The 19,354-nt window shown below is 45.4% G+C and overlaps 1 protein-coding gene across 6 annotated transcripts in view; it reads left to right on the top strand.

Moving 5' to 3' along the window:
- Positions 1–275: 275 nt before the first annotated feature.
- The window catches only part of PRDM10 (PR/SET domain 10), a 44,219-nt gene continuing 25,140 nt past the window's right edge, over positions 276–19,354 (top strand). For 2 of the 6 annotated variants that reach the window (XR_013958208.1, XM_080631765.1), the window contains exons 1-8: positions 276–395; positions 8,405–8,597; positions 10,878–11,042; positions 12,533–12,592; positions 15,157–15,276; positions 16,608–16,815; positions 17,167–17,408; positions 18,434–18,637. Coding sequence is in view for 5 of the 6 variants with exons in the window: in XM_080631765.1 (XP_080487891.1) it covers positions 8,505–8,597; positions 10,878–11,042; positions 12,533–12,592; positions 15,157–15,276; positions 16,608–16,815; positions 17,167–17,408; positions 18,434–18,637 (1,092 nt within the window). In the remaining variant the exon portion in view is untranslated. The other 4 variants (XM_080631766.1, XM_080631767.1, XM_080631768.1 and 1 more) reach the window with 4 other exon arrangements.

The raw sequence follows: 19,354 nt of genomic DNA, 5'->3' as shown, positions 1-19,354 counted from the left end.
AGGACCCCGGCGGAGCAGAGCGGGGATGAGAGCCGAGCTCTGATTGGTCCCGGGTTACCCGAGGAGGGGAGTAAAGACCCAGGCACAGGTGTCCCCCCTTCCCTCCCCGTGGATCGGGGTCCCCCCCCCTTGCTCCCCAGCCCCCTGACCTGGCCTCTCCGAGGCTTTTCTTTAGGACTTTTGTGCCCCATCTTCGCGGGCTGATGCGTTTCAGCCAATCAGCGCGCGGCACCGCGCCTTGTTGCCAGGCAGATTATGGTAATGAGGTCCGGGCGGCCGCCCCCCCTCCCGCTCTGCAGCTACCATTGTGAGGTGAGGACAGGTGGGGGAGTTTGGGGCCGCAGCGGGGCCGGCGGCAGCGGCCGGGACGCGGCACCCGCACGGGACCCCCTCAGGTAACGCGATGGGACGGTCCGGGAGGGAAGCCCGACCCGGGGGCGCCGCGGGGACCCGCCGGGAGTTTTGGACTTGTTGTTTTAGTCGCACCCAAGATGGCGCCCGGAGCTGGCGGCTCCTTAGCGCTGGGGCCGGGATAAACCGTTCGCTCCCGCTAGTGGGGGGGGAGGGGAGCAGGGAGCAGTCAATCCCCTTCCCCCCCCGCGAGAGAGGTACAGTCCGCTTCCCCCCCCATCCCCGCCCCAGCCGGGATCCCCCACCCGCCCCGGACAGAGGAAGAAGGGGCTGCCCCCACCCCTCTTTCCCCCCCTTCCCTCTATGGTACAGTCCGGACCCCGGCACCTCAATAGCGGGGGGGTACTGGAGCCATCTTGTCGTGTGTCCCCCACCACTGTGGGGGCCTCATCACCCCCCCATCCCCGATTACTCTGGGCCCCTTTCCCCTTGGTTAGATCAGCTCCCCAAGCCTCGGCTGCTGGGCCGTCCCCTCTCCACTGCCCGCCCGGAGCGGCCTCTCCCTGCTACCCGCGTTCCCCCCCCTCAGGGCCGGAGTGGTTGGGGCTGACTGACCGTTGAGCGCCCTCACGGGGGGCTGATGGCGCGAAGCGGTGGGGGGCGTGCGCGGTGGTTTCTCACACTGGGGAGCTGTGGTGAGGGGCACCTGCGCCTCCTGATTGGCCGCGTGCCTCGCGCCCCTGCCTCCCATTGGCCTGGTGAGGGGAGGGGGGCGTCGCACCCCCTCCTCGGATTGGCTGGCGTTGAGGGCAGAGGGTATATAAGGGGGAGAGGGGTGCTTGCAGTGTGGGCTGAGGGGTGAGAGGGGGTGTTGCTCCTATGGGGTCCTGCCCCAAGGGCGGCCTTTGGGGGCTTGGTGTGGAGGGAAGGGAAGCCTTTCCCCACCTCATTGAGGTGCTAGGGTGCGGCTTATGTGGAGGGAGCTCATGCACAGGTAGAGCAGGACTTGCTGCCGGCACCCACCACCTGGAGTGGCTTCATCCATTAAGGGCCTGAGGGAAGCACGAGGCCCCGTGTGTGGGCAGGAGCGGCTCTTGCAAGTGGAAGCTGTGGTGTTGGTCACTAATGTCTGTGCCAGTGGTTCCTGCTGCCAAGTAATGCCTGTTCTTGTGGGATATGGTTGTAACGTGTGGCTGTTTGGGCCTGGAGATCTCTTGCTACGTAGATTTTGGTGTTGAGCTGCCATCTTTCTCTTCCTGTGCCACAGTGGCATTAATTTGTTAATGGGGGCTTATTAAATCATTAGATTGGAGTGGGAAAATGAGGTCCTGGTGGGCTGTCCTTCAGAACTACTCATCCTAAAGGGACAATTCGCCCTTGATAGGGCCTGCATGTAGGAGATGTTCTGAGCTACGTACATGTACCTCTTCTCTCTCAACTGCTCACTGCAGAGCCTCAGAAGGGTCTTGGAGGGTCAAGACCCTTCAAATATAGATCAACTATAGATCAAAGTTAAGAACTGGGTTTAGGCTACTGAGTTTCACAGTCCCAAGAGTGAAATGAATGGGCAGGGTCTGATATCTGTGCACCAGCCTCTAGTGTGTTACCATAGATCTGTGGTGCTTACAGGCCAAATAAGTGTCTACGATACCTATTGATGCTTCTCTTCCAGCGTTTCAATAGGAGTAGAGACCACTTCCTTCTGTGACATTCTGAATAACTCAAGTTATGTTTTCCCCTTTCCATTGGTTACGTTGGCAGATGAAATGCTGATGCATCACCAGCTGATTTTACAAGATCTTTTGTGGAAATAAACTAGTTGGCAATCTCAAGCCTTCTAACACCTTCGTTTCTAGGGTGTATTTCTCTGGTCAGTCCTTAAATGGAGAACGCATGTCCCAGACTGTGATGCTTTTTGGCACCTTACTGTGTTCATACTTGTTTTGTGTGTTAGGTGGTTAATATGAAGCTTTATTACCTTGTTACAGGGTGAGATACCAATGTAATTGGTGGTGTTATTAATTATTGTTGTTGTTACTCTGTTGGAATAATTGACACTCTCTCTTACAGAGAGAAATGGCTATGTGGCATTGCTTGCTCTCCTTTGGCACCCTTATTACTAATAGTAATTCCCTCTGCAGTCAGCAGATACTTTTAAGTGTGTTTCTGCCCACCTACAGCTGCTGTCAGCTGTGTAAACTGGATTTTAATTGACTTCTAAGTGTAGCTAATTGCAGGGGTTGTTTGCGTATTGTGAGCTTTGTTTTGACTTAAACAGGAGGTCAGGTCTGCTTGACACTTCTTTTCTTGCCAGTAAAACACAGCAGAAATAGAAGGTGTGTTGTAGCCTTTAGCTGATGTGTTATCCATGAAATCTCTGCCTGCTTTAATGTGCAGATAGCCTAATTTGTTCTCTGTGGTCTTTTATACTTCAGAGAAGCAACTCTCCTGAAGGAGAAATTGTTGGGTTTTAAGTGCAGAGCTAAGGTATAAGTTGTCTTTTGAATTTTGACAGCTTAACAGAGAAGGGTGATTTAATTCAGAGGGGAGATGGATGAGGGAGCGAAGAAACAGCACTGTACACTTGTAGGAAGGGGAACAACCTCCTCCTTTGGCTGATGCTAGCTTTAGAAAGAGTTGCCTGAGCAAGAGAAGGGATAGGAGACAAGAAGATGACCAGGAGATGCTGCAGGGGAATGGTGTGGTGGTACAGTTTGGCTTTCTTTCAGTAAAACCTGAGGGTGCCTTGAAGGTTTTGAACACAGATTTTGATGCAAACCTTGGGTTTTTTTTCCTTTTTGTGGTCATGTTGTACTTAAATAAATATTTTCTCTCATTCCTCGCTTTGTCAGACCTCACTATTGTTTATAAACCAAACCAATGAAGTAGATAGGGTCACGGCCTCAAGCAGCTGGAGCCCGACACTTGCACTGTGTGACAGTAACAGCCGATGTGACCTCAAAGTATGAACCATTTGGAAGATGACCATGTGAAGAACTTGGGCATACATGAAGGGAGGAAGGAATTAGTCCCTGGAGTGGGAAGAGAAGTGGTTTGCAGGCCATGTGCATATACAGAAATGTAATTGACTTGTTTCTTTACCCGCTCAGAAGGTGAAGAAGAAATGCTTCCTTATACAAGAATTAGGGTTCAGCAGGGATGTCCTTAGAGCAGGAACCACATCTCCAAGTCATCCTGTGGCATGTCACCAGGAGGATGGTTATTGCTCCTCTTGGGGCTTATTTGGAATCCCTGATTATCTCCCATCTTTTGTGACAGACTTTCAGCTGCTTCCCTGGTACTTTGTGAGTTACAACATGTCAAGCTGTCCCTGCAGTGCTTGGCCACTGTCCCTTAAGGAAAAGGACAGTGACACATGTTGAACACTGTAGCAGAGGACTGGCCTTGAAAGATGGAAGAGATCTCTTCCAGCTCACTGTTGCTTTGAGGCTGGATGTGCCATAAGGATATATATAGCTTTATTATGCACAATTTGAGTAGAGAGTGAGTTTGTGTTTGGCTTTTTTTTATACAACTAAATATATTGAAGCCATTTTGCCTCTTGTGGGAATAAATAATCCTTGCTGGCTTAGTCCTATCTATGATTTGCATTTTGAAAAAGCCATAAATACTGTGGTTCTATATTACCTGATTGTGAGCATTGAGCCAAAATGCACCAGAGCCAGAGTTCCTTGAAACAAGATGTGCTTTTGATGGATGGGAATGCAGAGGAGGAGACGGTAGTCGTGACTCAGTCCTCAATGAGGTTAGAAACCTTCTTGCTGCAATGGAAGCTGCTCTTGCCAAGGGATCTCAAGAAAGGACTCTGCCTTCTAGGCAAGCTGGGTAATTCACTTAAGTGTGGGATAGAGCTTTTTACAGCCACATGTGATGTTCCTTTGGAGCATAATAAATCCTTTTCATATTAAGGAAGACCCATGGTCATAAAACCCCCTTTTGTAAAAGTCTTGCATATGGGGGGTGGTGGAAAAGAGTGCTCAGTGAGCACAGTACTTAAAGGATTAAGCTAATAGCCCCTGCTATTACTGCTGCAGGGAACCCCAGCCTATCTGCAAGCCTCTTACACTGGGAAGTAAATCACATTAGCTGTTTTACACATGGTGGATTCTCATTTGAGACACTGCAGTGGCTTTCTGGCTCCCTGAGTCGGGAAGCAGATTTTTCCCCTTGCCCAGCTTTAATATTCCCTCATTCTTCTCACTCGAGAGAAGGGACAGGAATGGATGTCAATGGCTTGGGTGCTTTCTCAGCAGCGTGTCCTTACACCAGTGGCAACTGAAGTCCCCAGGGTTTTTGTCTGTGTATTTTGTGTAGTCCCAGCACTGACAGCATTCATGTCATTACTTAATAGCCAAGAAAATATGGTTGCTGCTCATATTTATCTTTTTGGGTAGTGCTTTTGGGTGAATTTCAGAGCTGAGCTTTCCTTTGAAGCACCGTTTGAGTTGATTATATTCAGGTAGTTCAGGAACTTGTGCCACCTAAATGACTTCGCTGTTACTGGAGGTTTGCTCCCATTCCTCAGTGTTAGGGGTCCTGGGTGCACCCATGAGGTGATGTTCCATGGGTGCTGGTTTAATAATCAACCTTCAGAGAAACCAACATGCTGCAGGGACAGGATAGAGAGGTTAGAGAGTATCATAGTGGTAGAAAGGAGTTTTCAAGTGAGGTTTCCAAGATGATGGGCTGTTCAATGGCACAAAGGCACTTTCCAGGCATAAAAAGCTGCTTCACTGTTGGTGAGATAGTTTGGATATGAAAGGCAAAAAGTAAAGAGGAGCACCCATGGGTGCTGTCTCAGAGCTCCAACAAACACAAGTCACAATGAGCTTATCTTCCACTGGAGTTTTAAACTAATGGGAGCTGTGCAGGTTCTTGAGTCATAATATATAATGTGTATATATATGTATATACACATATTCATATATATGTATGTATATATAGTGACACAGCGTCCTGTCACTACCTCACCACTCTGACGTACTGGAGTGATACTGGGCTATATTTACCCCTAGTACCATTTCAGCTTGTGGCATCACGCAGCATGGACTGGGTGAGGCATGCCTGCTAGTTAGGGCAGGAAAATGCCATCTTCCCAGTTTAAATCCTTAAAATCCCAAGGCACTGTGGCTGTCGGTGTCACAGCTGCAGTGAAAACTGAGAGGGGGTTTAAAGAAGAAAAGACCATGCAGGATTCATGGGGAAGAGCATCCTCTGAAGGAATAGGGAGCAAAGTCATTTTGGTTGGAAAATTGACTCAGGTGCTTGTGTTTCCTGGAAGCTTTGGTCTCAGTTCCTTGGGACCAATTTTCCAGCTCCTGATGTTAATGTGTTTCACCATTGCCTTTCCTACCAGCTAAATTCCAACACTGGTTCCTGCCTTGTGCCCTCTTCATTGCCTGGCCTTGGGACCTCTCTGGGATGTGGCCTGTCTCCTCTTGCACTGACTCCTCACTTGACACATCCACGTTTCCACATTTTCTGTCTGTCCCCTTATCTTCTTCTAGGCAAAAAAAGCTGTTTTCCTTTGCTTTTTCCTATCATAAAAGCTGGGGCTTGGAGCAGCCTGGTCTAGTGTGAGACATCCCTGCCCATTGCAGGGGGCTGGAACTGGATGGTATTAAGGTCCTTTCTAACCCATGCCATTCTGTGATTCTATGATGGACTTGAGAATTCATGGATTTCCAGCCTTTGGTTGGAGCCCATCCCAGAGGCAGATCTTAGGATGTATTTTGAAGTACAGAAGTTGGAAGCAGCAGCAAATGCTGCAGCTCCTGATACTGTCTGATGGTCGTTGCTACACAATTGCCTGGGCTGAGAGTATGTATTTTCATTTCTGTGAAGAACACCAACAACAGAACCATTTTTAGACACCGCACCACTGAATTTGGCTCAACCTTGCTTTTTTTCCCTTAGATTTGACATTAACACATCTAGAACCACGGCAAAACTTGAAGCAACTGTTTTCTGCTTTCTCTTCCACTTCTTGGTACTATTATTTTGGCAAATATGAATCTTAATGCCCAGTTTTGTCTATGAAAGACCTGTCTGAACTCTTCAGTCTCCTTTCCACTCAGGTTGTAAGTTCTTTGTGCCAAAATGAGTCTGCAGGAGTGAGTCAGCATCTTGCTTTAGCCCTTGTGGGAAAGGGCAGCCAAAAACCCTACCTGTTGCACTGTGTGGAATTAGCCAGAATTGTGCCTTTCTCTTCATCACTGCTTAATTTAATTATATTCTTATTAACAGGATAATTACAGTTAAAAAACCTCAAACTTGAAGCATTTATTAAGCATTTATTTTAATGTTTCTAAGCAATCAATTCAATGACTGACTATTCTTAGTGCTGTTACCTGATTTAGCTCTTGATTAATAATGACAGTGAATGAAAAGAGCTGTTTGGGTTAAATCAGCCAAAGCATATCACCAGGATAAGGCATTTCATTTATATTAGAAGGTGTCCAGATTGATTTAGTGACCTACAGTCTGTTTCACACAACAGTTGTAGGCCCCTTGGTGGCCTGTCTTATAGCTGGAAAAATGAGGGGTGGAGTCCAGTGAAAGCACTAGGATTAGGTATGAGAAATCCTCTTCATTATTAATCCTTATTAACAAGTGGATTTGAGTATATAGGGATGGATGATGGATGTTTATAAATCACAGCTTGTGTGTGCTAACTTGGAAGTGGCCCTGGTTTTAGTGGCTCCTCATTGTTTGCTGCGGTTAATGTTTTACATGTCTGTCTTCCTTTTCTCCTCAGTGCTTTTCCTGCATGCTTCCTATCAAGCAATATCAATGGATTTCTGTTCTTTTATCCCTGTAACAGTCTAGGGGTCTGGTGGGAAGTCAGAGCTGCTCCTCAGCCTCTGTTTGTGGCTGACTATACTGTGTTGCTCTGCATGAGACAGCCAATGTGAGGCTCTAGTCACCAGTAATGCCATTTGATGCTGTCTAGCGATGCCCATAAATATCTTTCCCACGGTTTTCTTTGCATATGTGGAAGAAATGTGATGTTTTGATATTTATTTCCCCTACCACTCAGTTCAGTGACGTTAACCTGAGCCTTTGCTGTACCATTGATTTCTGTTGTGACCAGTGGTACAGTCAGTGCTGGGGTCTGTTACACTTACTCCTTGCTGGCAGGATCAGCAGAAGGCAGGAAGTGCAGTCTGCTTTCTTTTTTATCCTCCTTATCTTATTTTAGTTGGGCAATGACAAGCCAACTGCTGGCATTTAGGGGAATAAATTATGCCTACAAGAATGTGCATTTAAAATGCAAATGAATGAAAGCATCAGCACGGAGCCTTCTGCTTATGTCCTGCTGCCCAGACCAGGCACTTGGTAGAAAATAGAGTTGAAAAATGAAATGGGCTCAGCCTTGTGCTAATTCCTCCTGATTTAATACGACTTTAGAGACCAAGGACTGGGAAGGTGCTGAGCCACTGACTAAACTCATCAGCAGAGCTGTAAATTACACGTGTGAGGTTCCCACTGACAGATTAAGAGGCCCAAATAAAATAGGATAAAACCCAGCTTGGAAGCAATTTCTCAGTGTCTTTGGGCTCACATGAATTAGAGTTTAAGTTTTATTGTTCTTAAGAGTTGTCTGTTGTAACACTGCCTGAATACCAACTGGGACAGCAGTGTTGTACAAGGGGAAAGCTGCCTGTGTGTGTAAACCCAGTTGGTTCTCGGACAAAACTGAGAAACTGCTGATGCATCTCTGAACATAATGTTTTCTTGTTGGAAGCTGAAGGGTCTATTTTCTTCATCATTTATTGATTTCATGGCCTATAGGTGCCAGAAGGACCATGTGAAGAATATTCTGTGGCCAAGGAAATATGTGCAGGAGGAATTGAGTGTAATCCTTCAGTGCAATTGTAGCAATGGTTCACTTGTTTCCTCCTTAATAGGACATACTAAGTATTATACAGCAGAACTTGAGCATGGTGAATGACAGTGCACGTGTGGTAGCTGACGGTAATAGCTCATACCTTTTGTTTTAATATCTCCATCTTCTTTCTTTCTCTTATAGCCATGTTACTGAAGATCACCTTGTCTTCTGGAAGCAGAAACACAGTGAACAGATGAACCTCTTCAGCCAGACATTCCTTCTTCAATAGATCTCTTCCCTCATGGAGCACCACGGCAGGGAGGAGATGAACTCAAAAGAGGAAAGTCCTCAGGTGTGGGCTGACTCTGCTGAGCAGGAACAGAATAGTGCTCAGGTGAATTATGCCTTCCAGAGCTCTTGGTTTCTGCTTGGGGTAGTGTTCCCATGCAACCCTTTATCAGAGTCTGGGAACTCTGCTTTTGTTTGAGGAGAAATCATACCTGTCTGGTGATTTTGAATTCAAGTGAGCAGTGCACACTACAGCAGTGGATGGAAAGACATCTGAAACGAGCTGAACATTGTGGCTATACAAGTTTCAGTGGCCAAATAGATGTAGAACCATGTGGGCAAGAGAAAGGCTGTCCAGACTAATGAATATTAACTAAATGTGTGGTCTGTGGCAGCCCATTTTGATGGCATCAGTCGCATCAGTTGGAATTGTGGGTGGACCCTGGGGAAAGTAAGATGAATAACTCATTCCAGTCAGACATCTTGGTAGTGAGGAAGGGAGAAATGTTAATTGTGAGTGACTAATACAGTCAGATTCTGATGTGTGCAGCTCGTTGCTCTGACAAAATGCAGCTGGGAACTTCTGGAAGGCTGTAAATTAATTTATTCTTCTGAATATGTTATGAAGAGGATGCTGCATGTTGTGGTTGCCCCACAGGCTGAGAAATTCTGCCTCTCCTGGTGATTTCCAGCTTGGAAATTTGCAAGGAAAGGCAGTTTTCAATGGGCTGTGTTCTGTTATCTCTACAATGGGATAATCATGCTGTTGCACATGGCAGTTAGAAAGCTTAATTAGTATTTGCAGAGTGCTCTCCAAATGAGAAATGCTCCCTGCATCCTTACTGCAATGCTTGTATGAGGATTTATTGTACAGAATCAGCACTTAGCACCCGTGGGGGAGCACCAGGTGTCTTCTGAAGCATAAGCTACAAGGTGAAGTAAAGTAAATCAAATATGTAGCTGTTGCATCGTTTTATGTGCAAACATTTTATGTGAGGATGAATATGGAGACTAAAACAAGGCTTCCTGCTAACTGTGCTATTTTTACTGTGTGCTGAACAAGGTTTTTAGCATGTTAAGGGTGTCAAAAGATAACCATGTTCCCCTTGCCACTGGAACTAAGTATTCTAGCTTGTTCAAGGTAGGCCATTTTCATCATTTATGGTCATAATACTCTGTCAAAATGAACTTGTTTGGATTTAAACTGCTGGCCTGGACATAACTTGTTCCAGTTGTCCTTGGAATCATTGCTTGATGCTTTCATTTCTATGTTTCTCTGTTTAAATAGTTGAATTTTCTCCTGGTACTGCATGCACACGCTACAGAGAAGCAATCTAACTTATGCTATTGCTGCCTCATGATAGGTGCAATGCTATTACTTGAAGTAGTATCAAAGTTATAGGTTTTCTTAGCCATTCATCAAGCAGAACAAATTCACTCCCAACTACAGAACTAGCTGGATGCAGTAATTATCATAAATCCAGAAAGGACTATGAGAGTAAAGGGAAACAATATACCAATAAATTCTGTATATACCCCAGTTCAAATATGAACTTCCTTTCTCTTGGGAATCAGAGCATCATGCAAGAGCTGAGGATGGGTAGGTGCCTTTTATACCAGTTATGCCTTGCGTTACAACGCAGAGTAGAACCAGAATCTGATGGTAGTTTATGTCTGGATTTCTATGTTGTTACCATAATTCAATGAGATTTTAAGTGTGCATTGCAGAATCCCAGACTGGTTTGGGCTGGAGGGACCTTAAAGCTCATCCAGTTCTAACCCCTGCCACCGGCAGGGACACCTTCCACTAGAGCAGCTTGCTCCAAGCCCCATCCAACCTGGCCTTGAACACTGCCAGGGATGGGGCAGCCACAGCTTCTCTGGGCACCCTGTGCCAGCGCCTCAGCATCCTCACAGGGTTCTTCCTTATATCCAACCTAAATCTCCCCTGTTTCAGTTTGAACCCATCACCCCTTGTCCTATCACTACAGTCCCTGATGAAGAGTCCCTCTCCAGCATCCTTGTAGCCCCCTTCAGACACTGGAAGCTGCTCTGAGGTCTCCGTGCAGCTTCTCTTCTCCAGGCTGAACAGTCCCAATGTTCTCAGCCTGTCTCCATACAGGAGGTGCTCCAGCCCCTGCTCATCCTTGTGGCCTCCTCTGGCCTTGCTCCAACAGCTCCATGTCCTTCTATGTTGAGGACACCAGAACTGCACACAGTGCTGAAAGTGGGGTCTCATGAGAGCAGAGGGGCAGGATCACCTCCTTCAGTCTTCTGCTCACGCTCCTTTTGATGCAGCCCAGTGTGTGTAGGCACTCTCTGTCCTTGTGTTGCTTCCCATAGGCCTACATTCCAGTTTCAAAACAGCATCTGTTGTTTGTTGCAGGTGCACTTTGTCCCTGAGGGGGGAACAGTGGCGCAGATCGTGTACAGCGATGAGCAGGACCGTCCCTCACAGCAGGTTGTCTACACAGCGGATGGCACCTCCTACACCTCTGTGGACACCTCTGAGCACACCCTGGTTTACATCCACCCCGTGGAAGCTACACAGGCATGTGTGGTTCTGAGCACACCCTGTTTTGGCACCTAGGAAACAAGCTGGTTTGGGATGGAAGCTGGTTACCAGCCAAGTGGTAGGACTGGGAAATAGCGGGCAGTTCCTCTGTGCTTTTATCTGCCCGTTGTTGAACAGAGACTTTGTGTTGTTCATTTGTCTGATGTGCAAATGTGGGAATCAAAGGATGTTGAGGCCATGAGTTACGAAATGCTGATTATTTCACTGAAGGTGAATGAGATTATAATTAGCTCAAAGGTGTTTTCCAAAAGACAGATAATCTCTCCAGAAACTCTGCCTCTGTTGTATTGAGTACAAAGCTAAGAGCAATCTGTGTGTCTTCTGGAAGAGTCCTTGTTTTGCATAGTACAGGTCCCATAATTGACAGTTACAGTGACAGTCATGTCTTTGCAGAGGATCTTGGTGTATTCAATCTCATTTTGTAGAATTAGCTTCAGGGATATTGTTGATTTTACAGACTTAGAATCTTTTTCCTGTTCATAGTTGTATCGAACAGCTTTTATTCTCTGTCAGCACATGTTTGTAGGGGGTTAATATAGTACCTCTGTGCACAGATAACACAAGAGGAACAGGCATGCTTTGTCAAGCATGTTTTATAATGACTTAGCTGACATTATTAGCAATGCTACAGAGTGCATGTACTTGACACCCACAGCAACACCGGCGTAGCCTTGTGTGCTGTGGTCTCACTCTTGCACAGTGCTTAGCGGTTACATTAAACCAAAGAGGTGTAGTATTAAGACATTATCATGCAACTGTGATGAAATTCTCAAAGCCCTAATGGAATTGGTGTTATGCCATGCCGTATTTGATTGGAGCCAGACTGCCACCAGCTCAGATATCTCAAGTTGTGGTGAAGTTGGCAAGGCTGACTTCTATCATTACTTAGTTTTCATGTAAGTCTTGCTTTCCCAAGGGGGAATCCCTCCCATCAGGGCTGTTTTTGCAGGCTACTGTAGAATATTGGAGCTGGCATGTCTTCTGTGAAATGAAAAAGAGCCAACATCCTGGCTTGATGAAATTCACATGTGGGATATGCCTGATAATTCCTCAAAAGAAGGCATGTAAAGTCTTGTGAATTTGCAGGAGATAAATCTAAGGGTTATCTTCTGTTCTGCCCTCAAGTATTATGTAGTTTTCATGCGGCTATTGAATTTCATCAAGTAGACTTTATCAAACCAACATCTGCCAAAGTGATTTCTGTATTAAAAAGAGAAGAAAAACTCCCATGAGGCATTCCAGTATATGGGTGAAAAGTGCCACTTCAGTATGGTACCACGTTTTAAACTACCTAAGTGTAGTTGTATTTCTGTGCACTTGGGTAAATTGAACTAATCTGCTGTGCTAACAGACACATTAGCAGAGGATGAAGTGGGGCTGATTTCTGGGTGGCAGGGTAGTTGTGGTGTGAGTTGGGAGTGGGCAGCCCCCAGGCTGGTTTGATAAGCCTTTTTCACTTTGTCTAGACTCTGTTTACAGATCCCTCCCAAGTGGCTTATGTCCAACAGGATGCCACCACCCAGCAGGTAAGGGACATGAATTTTCTTGGGCTTGAGCTGTTAAGGAGACTTGCTGAAGGTGGAAAGATGTTGCTGTGGTGCTAGAGCTTAATATAAGCTAGCTCTGACCTTGTCAAAAGGCAGTCTTCAGTTGTGTGCTCTCATCTCAACATGAAGGGCAAAAGGCTTATGATAACAAGCTGCTGTCCATGAATGACAAAAGAGAGTTTGAGTTTACTCTTCTTAATTCATGTTCAACAAAAATACTGATTTACTGCCCTAGATAGATTGTAAAATCTTTCACCAGTGTCCCTTTAAGTAAGCAAGCTGATGTGGCTGATTTATTTTAGTGTGTCCTTCTGGAAAGGCCGGCTTTGCAGCTGGCCTCATCCAGATTCTGATCCAAAAGCTTTTTAAATCCAGAAGAGGCTCTCAAGGGATAGCAACCTTGGATCTAATTCTACATTTACTAGAAGATCCCCAGGAAATTAAGTGCAAATCCTGCAGAAGTTTATTACTGGCTCCCTTTTCTTCCCAGGGCATCCCAGGTTTGAGGCATGTTCTGGTGTAAAGGGGACTAGGGCCAGAATGAAACTGGAACCTGTGTTTCCTTTCTCATCCATCACAATGGGAAGGTTTTATTGTTAACTTTTACTAGTACCTTTAGGGACTGCGTTGTTGGTAATCAGGTAGAGGTGCTTTCAGGTCTAGACCTCTGGTTCCAATTCCCTGCTTGTCATAGAGACTTAAAACCCTTGCTGCTTGCTGAGTCTTTAATGGCACATGTGAATGGATGCGTTAGATCTGAATCATGACTAAAGCTATAGTTTAAATACATCTTTATTGACAGTCTTGGGGCAGAGTGAAGGGTTGAATGTGCACTGAAAGCCAATTTTCTTTCTAGGAAAAGACCTTTTAAATCGTTGAGGAAATGAGTGACCCAGCAAAGTGTGTTACCCATTTTCTTCCAGTTCTCTAGAGGAATCTAGAATGTATTTGCCACATCACCTTCCTAGCATGAAGAAGCCAGAAAACCCTATTGATTTGTCTTAAAGCTCATAGAACAAATACAAGATCTAGTTAAAAGTAGACATTATTTCTATGTGCAGTGTGAGTGACACTGTGGAGGAGATGTGCTTTTAGCACCCTGTGTGGAGTATCAAGGGCATGAGCACTTGTCTGTGTGTCCTCAGCCCCTCCTCCCTTTTGATGCTGTCTGATGGCAGCCCCAGCAGAGCTGGCAAGTGGTTGGTCCCTCATGGTGGCAGTTCCTGCCTTTGCAGGTGTTTTAACATCAGCATTTCGTGTGGGACGTCCCTGCACTGACAACAGGTTGAAATAGGAATTAAAGCTCCACTTATCTTTCAAAAGAAACTTCATCTTGAAAAGAAACTGGGAGGTTTTAAATCTAATGCCTATATTTCCTGCACTGATGGAAGTGGAAGTCAGAATATGTTTGAAGTGTGATTAGTAGTAGGAAATCCTAATAGGAGGTACAGACACAAGCACCTCTCATTGCTGGAGGTGCCATTGAATACTGATGCTTCTCCGGTTGCCACTTGGCCTCAGAGATGGCAGCACCAGGCAGCTTGGTTCAGTTTTCCTGCTCGCTGGCCCTGAAGTCTGTTTCCTGTAGTCTTTATACTGTTTCATGAATTACTCTGAACAAAACAACAAGATTTGAAGTTTTAAGACTGTCTGCTTGTGTTGTAGATGTTCTTGTCTACTCCCTCACTGTTGGCACAACTTGTGTTCTCACTTTTATCTGTATTTGTTAAACACCCTGTGCAGAGGCTTTAATTTTAGCATAAAAGCTGCTTAATAGTCAGAGGCACAAACCAGAAGCCACATGATGTCAGCTGTAGAGAAGGATGAGAAATCATGCGAGATAACGGTGCAAATTCCTGTGTAGATAAGCAGGAAACAAAAGTCAGCAAAGGTGACTCTTAGGATCTTAATTCTGCTCTGTTTTATAGCAGACTGAATGGGAATGCTGTGGGAATATGCATTATTTTTGTGTAGTAACAAAATTGAGAATGGAAACAACCAAAAATGTGCAGTGTGACCAGATAATGCAAGGAAAAGGATCATTGTTGGAATACGCATGGGTGTTTGATCTTCCAGTGGGGTCAATAGACCATCTTGGGTTTAGAATGGATCTTGTTTGCTAGAGAAAAAGAAAGGTGCAAAGAGGAGATGCTGCTTTTTCCTTCTTTACCTTTTCCCTTAAAAAAAAAAAAGGTAAATTTAGACATAGAAGAGAAAAAGACCTCAAATCCCTGGTTTTACCAAGAGCTAAAATGCTTCTCACGTCTTGTCTTAGTGCAGTTTGAACCCAGACTGAGTAGGACCTTAATCTAAAGCCAGAAGTGGGAGATGGGCAATTCAGAAGTTGCAGAATCTAGAGTGAGTTTTGAAGCTTTTCCGTTTGTCCCCACATCTGCAGGTTTTGTCCAAGTCCATCATCTCTACTTACTAAAGAAAGCCATGACAATGCTGCAGTTTTTGACCTAGTGTAGGACTCCAGGGAGCTTTGCATGCAGGGCATGATGGAAATGCTGCAGTGCTAAACTGAGTGCCTGTGATTTTAGGTAACTGTGCTCTTGCCTGCTGCTGCTCAGAGCATGAATCCCACCAACCTGTCTGTGCTCGGCAGCGTTGCTGAATCCCCCCAGCAAATGACTCTGGAGCAGGGTCCTCAAGCAGATAGAGTAAGTTGCCAGGCACCCTTTTCTTCTCAATGTACACCAATGTCATTGCTCCATTGTCTCAGGTGATAGAACATGTCTGTGATCCGGGAGGAGATGGGAGAAAGCTGGAGCACAAATTGGTGCTGTCTTTCAGCATGTGTGTGCGGTTCCTGCAGGAGAGCAGCCTTCCAGTATCTGAAGGGGGCTACAAAGATGCTGGAGAGGGACTCTTCATCAGGGACTGTAGTGGTAGGACAAGGGATGATGGGTTTAAACTGAAAGAGGGGAAGTTCAGGTTAGATCTAAGGCAGAAGTTCTTCCCTGTGAGGGTGCTGAGGCGCTGGCACAGGGTGCCCAGAGAAGCTGTGGCTGCCCCATCCCTGGCAGTGTTCAAGGCCAGGTTGGACACAGGGGCTTGGAGCAAGCTGCTCCAGTGGAACGTGTCCCTGCCCATGGCAGGGGGTTGGAACTGGATGATCTTAAGGTCCTTTCCAACTCAAACCAGTCTATGATTCTATGTATTTAATATACATGGAAACCTGTTCTACAGATTGTTCTGCCTTGGGCAGCCTCCTTAAAATACTCTTCTCAGCTTTGAAAGCCAAGTTAACAGAAGGTGTAATGCTGACTGTCACACAGGACCAACATCCTTCAGGCCTCTTTGCTAGTCTTTGAGGCAGCTTTGCTGTGTGTAGTATTTCTTGTTCTGTACCTGGGGAACCTGTGTGAGTGATAGAACATTCTGTGCAGTGCACTGCAATTAGTTTTGTCTCTTTTTGTAGGGAAAGAAAGGGATAAACTTTAAAATTAGTGAAAGAAACAGTGCCCTCAACTGTCCACTATGTCGCCAAGTTTGTATCTAGGCTCTGTGTATCTCATCCCTTGTGATCTGTACATGTGTGCTCTGGGGATTTGATTTTGGTTGATTGTATGATAGAAAAAGTCATGTGCTGAAGTGCAGGATTCTCACTTGTACAAAAGAAGTTAAAATACAGCTTTAGGCTCTAAATAATTGCCACAGACTGGTGGTCTAAATAATTGCCTGGACTTGGTTTCTGTGAGGGTCCAGAGCTTCTTTGATTCCAGTTTCTTCTCCTGAGTAGTCAGTTCTTGACAGGGTAGAACCAGGTAGTGAGTGACCCAGAGCTGTCCTGAGTGATGCTGTGGGTAGCAGTGAATGCAAAACATCCCTCAACAATCATTTATCATGTCACTTCACTTTCCCTTGTCCTTCTTTCCATTACCAAAGGAAGCAGAAAGGGTTAAACTAGCAAGAACCTTCATTGCTTGTCTTTGTAAGAGAGTTTTCCTTCATGATTCAGTTGTGATAGTTTGTGAATTCTCTCCTCCAGGCATCGTTACCGGTGCATAACCAGGTGTTACCTCCTATGGAGGCAGTGGATGGTTCTGACCCTTTAGCACCTCTGCAGAATCAGATGGGAAGGATGGAAACAAAAGAGGAAGATGATGAGGATGAAGATGAGGATGAAGAGGGGGAAGACACTGACATGGATGAATGGGATCCAGATCCACCTCGACCCTTTGATCCCAACGATTTGTGTAAGCATTGGAAGTATTGTGTAGTGTGTTAGTTGCCCTCCTCTTATTTCCTTTTCCTCTGTCTAGTAAAAAACATTCAGATTTTCATAATAATAAGTGAATTCCTTGATACCCAGAGATGTAGATGCTTTACTACAAAAACAAGGTTCTGTCTCAGGTGGAGCCTCTGAGCTGCTTTATTCTTCCTTTTGGAGGCAGCTGCCCTCTCTAATGCTTTAAGATGTAGACAGACTATTGGAATACATAATCCCATGGCTGAGCTGAAGATGTTTAAAACAAGATGAGGCTGTGCCTTCTGAGCTGAGTGAGTGTCTGCCTGACAGTCATGTCCTCTCTGACTTTGTGCTGTAGGGTGTGAAGAGTGTAATAACGCGCATCCTTCTGTGTGCCCAAAACACGGACCATTGCATCCAATCCCAAACAGGCCTGTGCTGACCAGGGCGAGAGCCAGCCTTCCCTTGGTGCTCTACATAGACAGGTTTTTGGGAGGTGTGTTCTCCAAAAGGAGGATCCCCAAACGCACACAGTTTGGACCTGTGGAAGGACCCCTGGTTAGACAAACGGAACTCAAAGACTGCTATATCCATTTGAAGGTAAGGCCATGTGTGCACGAGAGGAGAAGAGGGATCAATTCGTGCTTAAGCTTTGATTAGCATGAATTTGTCAGTCTGCCTTGATGAGTTACTTCACTAGAGATGCTGTTCTGATGCTTCTATCTCTGAATGTGACTTGGAAATATCCAGATAGGCTTGAAATCTATTGTTATTCAGGGAGACACAATAATCATGGTGAATATTCTGGCAGTATGGTGTTACAATGTATAGGATGCATAACATGGAATGCTGTGAATCATTTTCACACAGGGTGAAGCAGCATCTGGGCATAAAAATAGCCCCATCTGAGGATGTTTTGCAGCCATTCTTTTGTGTCATGCTGTAACTTAAGTTAAAAGTACATTTTGTTCCCCTTTCCCTCCTCTCCCCCACAAAATGTAGGGGAGGGGAGAGATTTCTCACCGCTTCTTCATGCAAGGTTGTTGGAGTGAGGCGTAATGGATTTGGCTGACTTTTATCCATTTATTTACTGGTTTGATTGTGGGAATTGGTTCTTTATTTGCTAGAGATGAAGTCTGCAGTCTTAGAAGCGCTGCTGTCTGATGGTCAGTGCCTGCCAAGCAAGTTGTGACCCCAGGCAGATCCAGTAACCCAGCCAATATTGAGCTACAAGCAGCGCTGCTTCCAGCTTGAGTCAGGAAAGCTAAGAAGTGGATCTGTCAGTTAGAAACATTGGACAGCTGATGCCATATAACCTGCTAAAGCTAGAGCTTTTCATGCCTCATTTACAGCCACATGTCAAGTGCTGTGGCTGATGCTTTTAATGAATGATTCTTGCCCTTGAAAGCTGTGGAAGGGGCCATTGTGTCTCCCTAGCTAAATGTCTGCCTGTCTTTTAAGTGTTTTTCTAAATGCTGCCTGTTTCTGGATCCCTGTTAGCAGAGAGAAAGAAAATCAATGATGCCTTCATTGCTTTCCTAATGTAATAGTTGTATGGGCAACTCAAATTCTTCTGAACCTGCTGCCAGGCAGTTACAGCCACATGTAATTGGCTTTTGCTACAGGTTTCTCTTGAGAAGGGGGACAGAAAAGACAGAGATTTGCAAGAGGACCTGTGGTTTGAACTTTCTAGCGAGGCACTTTGTAACTGGATGATGTTTGTGCGTCCAGCTCAAAACCATTTGGAGCAGAACCTGGTTGCGTATCAGTATGGCCACCACATTTACTACACCACCATTAAAAATGTGGAGCCCAAGCAGGAACTCAAGGTATGGCATTCCTCATGGTTTGAGGCTCATTTTTCTACTGATTAAATCGAATCTTAAAGGTTGCTGCTTAATAAGTGCATTTCCTCGTGCCAATAATGGTTCTGTCTATAGTTTTAGGGCTTTTTTCTCTCATCAAGCACAGGAATCGAACATCACTGAGGTCAGGGAATAGTTAGCCGGTGACCTGTGGGTTTGACATGAGCTTTGGCTCAGGTATAAAATGTGGAAGTCTGAGATCAGTATGTAAATGATTGGTTTGTCACTCTCATGCTTTTACACTGCAACTGTTTTGCTGATGCAATCTAATTTTACTGCAGCAGTCTTATTCTTTTGAATTCTGGATGCCCTTTCCTGTTAGCTCTGGGTGCCCTTGACTTGTTTTCTGGTACCTTAAGTGACTGTGTTCTCTCGCTTTCCCTGGCTTTCCTGGAGCTTTGGAAACTTTGCATGTGGAAAATGATAAAGGATATTGTGACTTCTCTGTGAGTTACTTTCTGTTCCCTCTACAATGTGTTATTTTGAGTTCCAAGCAGTGTGGCTGGCTCAGATGACCTTCATCTTCAGCATCATGGGGGAACTGGGGGTGACCAAAACACTTTGATATCAAGAAATGGCTTTTTCTTCCTCAAATCTTCTCTGGCACATTATTCTCAACAATGTAACAAAAACCTGCATTTTAACCAGGACAAAAGCCTCCTTACACACTTTTTGTTCTTA

This window comes from Psittacula echo, assembly GCF_963264785.1.
Source record: "Psittacula echo genome assembly, chromosome: 18".
In the NCBI taxonomy this organism is placed as follows: Eukaryota; Metazoa; Chordata; class Aves; order Psittaciformes; family Psittacidae; genus Psittacula; species Psittacula echo.
This window is presented reverse-complemented; position numbering and strand designations above follow the sequence as displayed.